General features: G+C 42.5%; 1 protein-coding gene across 1 annotated transcript; it reads right to left on the reverse strand.

The window, feature by feature from the left end:
• Nucleotides 1–839: 839 nt before the first annotated feature.
• Nucleotides 840–2,063, reverse strand: LOC137939442 (uncharacterized mitochondrial protein AtMg00810-like). The gene has a single exon (XM_068784709.1). It carries the CDS (start codon nt 2,061–2,063, stop codon nt 840–842), a length of 1,224 nt encoding a protein of 407 aa, XP_068640810.1.
• Nucleotides 2,064–3,675: the final 1,612 nt, after the last annotated feature.

Below are 3,675 nucleotides of genomic sequence, written 5' to 3' on the forward strand. Positions count from 1 at the left end.
TATTCTCCATTCCTAAATTCAATACCCATAGACAAAAGCTGGCCATTGCTTTCAGTCTCACTACAAACCAACAATCACCAATTCAGATAGGTATTGAATTTTCCAATGTTATAAAAAAAATATAAATCAATTAATATTTGTAAAACTATTATTTCTCTTAACTAGAGGGAGGGAGGGAGGCAAGGAGGTAACTTTAGATCGACAAAGCAGAAATGATATCATTTGACAGGATATATAGTCTTAGTGTCAATGTATCTTCCTCTTGGTGAAGCTAGGACAGTATTTAAGAGAGAAGGGAGAACCAGAAAAAAATCTCTCCCCCTTTCTCTATTTTCTTTTTACTCGGAATTTCATTTCTTGAAGGACATAAAGTATTATAATTTGGAAAAAAATCGTTGTGATTATTCTGACCAATCACCATGGAAGGAATAATTCATTCAAGAACATTAGTGAGCCAAACTCTGTCACTAACCCAAAGCTACTAGTTAGGATCGATCCACTCTTAACCAAGCAGAAAAAGTTATCGAGCCTAACTCCGACACTGACCCAAAGCTACTGGTCAGGTTCCTCTCTGAAGAAAAAGAGGGAAGACACAGACACTCTGTTCGGAATGCATCTCAATCCCCATAGCAGGACCAAACAAGCTCTCGTTAGGTAGTAGAAATTGTAAATAATTCACCACACTGTCTGGGGTGAGATTTCTCATTAATTTATTTCAATTACAAAGATATACACTTGATTACAATTGATATGATTTGTACAGGAAAGGAATGATTGAAGCTTAATTGGCTCCTGAAAGGAAGGCCCTAAACGGGCAATGATCCTGAATTGATTCTCAATCAATTAGCCTTAATTGATTGAGAATCAGTATCTTCAATAGTATCTTCAACAGCCCCCCGCAAGCTAAGCGTCGGGTTAGGACAGACGTGAAGCTTGAAGCGAAAAAACTGAAAGAGAGGTCGAGAGACGCTTTTGGTGAAGATATCCGCAATCTGTAAGTGAGAAGGCACATATTGAGTGTGAATCTTTCCGGCAACGACAAGTTCTCGCAAAAAATGAATGTCTAACTCTACATGTTTGGCCCGCTTGTGGACATCAGGGTTGGAGCTTAAGAAAAGAGCGTTTTTGTTATCGCATAAGAGAAGTGGCCGCTCGGGAATAGAAACTTGGAGATCTCGAAGAAGATGGGTGAGCCAAATAAGTTCGGCGGCCGTGAGTGCAAGAGCACGATATTCAGACTCACAACTGGAACGAGAAACTGTAGGTTGCTTCTTGGCACTCCAGGAGACTAAATTGTCACCAAGGTAAATAGAGTAGCCCGAGGTGGAGCGACGAGTGTTAGGACATCCGACCCAGTCAGCATCAGAATACGCAACTAAAGATCCCGGCGAAGCAGATGGACGAAAGGACAAACCATAATGGAGAGTGCCTTTGACATACCGAAGAATGCGCTTAACCACAAGGAAGTGATCAACAGTGGGAGAGTGCAGAAACTGACTTACGGAGTTGACAGCATGAGCAAGATCGGGAAGCGTGATGGTCAAATATTGAAGAGCACCAACCAGGGATCGGTAAAGAGTAGGATCTAAAAATAATGGACCATCAGAAGATAGATGCTGAGAAACCACCATAGGAGTGTGCACAGGCTTGCTGTCAAGTAGTTGAGCACGGGCAAGGATGTTGCGAGCATATTTCAATTGACTAAGAAAGAGTCCATCAGCGGTTGGTGTAGCTTCAAGACCAAGAAAATAGCTGAGGGAGCCCAAGTCCTTTGTGGCAAACTCTGAGTTAAGCTTGCTGGAAAAGCTATCAAGAAGAGAAAGATTGTTGCTCGTAATAATGATATCATCTACATATAAGAGCAAATAAAGAGTATCAGAGTGCCGATGAAAGACGAAGAGTGAAGGGTCAGCCCGACTGGTGTGGAAACCAAGATGCGTGAGAAAGGAGTTGAACCGCTGAAACCATGCTCGAGGGGCTTGCTTGAGGCCATAGAGAGCTTTCTGAAGTTTGCAAACATGATCAGGAAAGCGAGGATCAATATACCCTGGCGGTTGTTCCATATACACTTGTTCATTGAGATGACCATTTAGGACGGAGAGACCATCGATTAGTGACAGCAATGGAGAGCACAACTCGAATAGTTGTAGCCTTGATGACAGGACTGAAGGTGTCGGTATAGTCGAGACCTGGTACTTGGGTAAATCCTCTGGCAACGAGACGAGCTTTGAACCGCTCAATAGAACCATCAGGCAAATATTTGGTCTGAAAGACCCATTTAGATCCCACAATATTGGTATGAGCGGGGCGAGGTACCAAGACCCAGGTACGGTTATTCTGTAGAGCTTGAATTTCTTCATCCATAGCGGTAAACCAGGCAAGATTCTTGGCTGTGGATTTGAACCCTTTGGGCGTAGTAGATGTCAAGAGAGCACAAAGAAGACCAGAAGAGCCAGAGTAAGCAAGATCAGCTGAGTGACGAGGTTTGAAAATACCAGCCTTGGCACGTGTGAGCATAGGATGAGACCTCATTTGGATTGCGGCAACAGGAGGAGTGAATCTAGGTGGACCAGAATCTGTGGGCGAACCTTTAAGAGAACCAGTGGCCTGCAAGGACTTATCCAGAGGATCAGTACAAATAACACAGGGACGGGAGCCAGATGGAGTAATGTGCGGGGAAGGAGGCGACTGAGGAGATGGGGACAGGACTGGAGGAGATTGAGCAGGTTCAAGAAAGTTGGAAATTTGGAGAGAGGAGAGGGGTTGAGCTTGAGAAGCGGCCATGGAGGGAAAAAAAGTCTCATCGAATTGAGTGTGTCTGGTGATATAAATTCTTGAAGTAAGGGGATCAAGACAACGAAAACCTTTATAAGATGCGCAATACCCCATAAAGATACACGGAAGGCTGCGTGGGGAAAGTTTATTTGGCATGTAATCACGCAAACAAGGATAAACCCGACAACCAAAGGGATGAAAATGCGCATAATTTGGAAAATGACCATAGAGAAGTTCAAAGGGGGACTTAATTCTGAGAAGCGGTGTGGGCAAGCGGTTGATAATGTAGGCAGCAGTGCTAAAGGCATCAACCCAAAAACGAGGAGAAATATGGGAATGGAAAAGTAGAGCCAAACCAGTTTCAGTTATATGGCGATGTTTCCGTTCAGCACGACCGTTTTGAGCAGGAGTATATGGACAAGATAGTTGGTGATGGATATCAGATTGACGAAGGTGGTTTTTAAAGCGATTGCTTGTAAATTCTGCACCACCATCACTCTGGAAAATTTTGATATGAGCAGAATGTTGATTTTCCACAAATTTTTGAAATTGAAGAAAAATGGCATAGAAATCAGATTTCAATTTCAATGGATAAAGCCAAGTAAATCGAGAGTAACCATCAACAAATAAAACATAGTAAACAAACCCCAAAGTGGAATGTACAGGAGACGGACCCCATATATCACAGTGAATTAATTCTAAGACATGAGACGACCTTTTTTCATTACGAGAAAAAGGTAAGCGATGACTTTTGGAAAGTTGGCATGTGTCACATAATTTAGGGGATGGTAATAAAGAAGTAAAAGAAACTTGGCCTTGTTTATTTAATAAGGAAAGAACAGAATGATGCACATGACCTAGACATGTATGCCATAATTCATAAGAGGCATGAAGAGTTTT

The sequence above is a fragment of the Aristolochia californica genome, unplaced genomic scaffold, assembly GCF_029961685.1.
Source record: "Aristolochia californica isolate CCGP_79_NKW_82.1479 unplaced genomic scaffold, dmAriCali1.0.hap1 SCAF_8, whole genome shotgun sequence".
In the NCBI taxonomy this organism is placed as follows: Eukaryota; Viridiplantae; Streptophyta; class Magnoliopsida; order Piperales; family Aristolochiaceae; genus Aristolochia; species Aristolochia californica.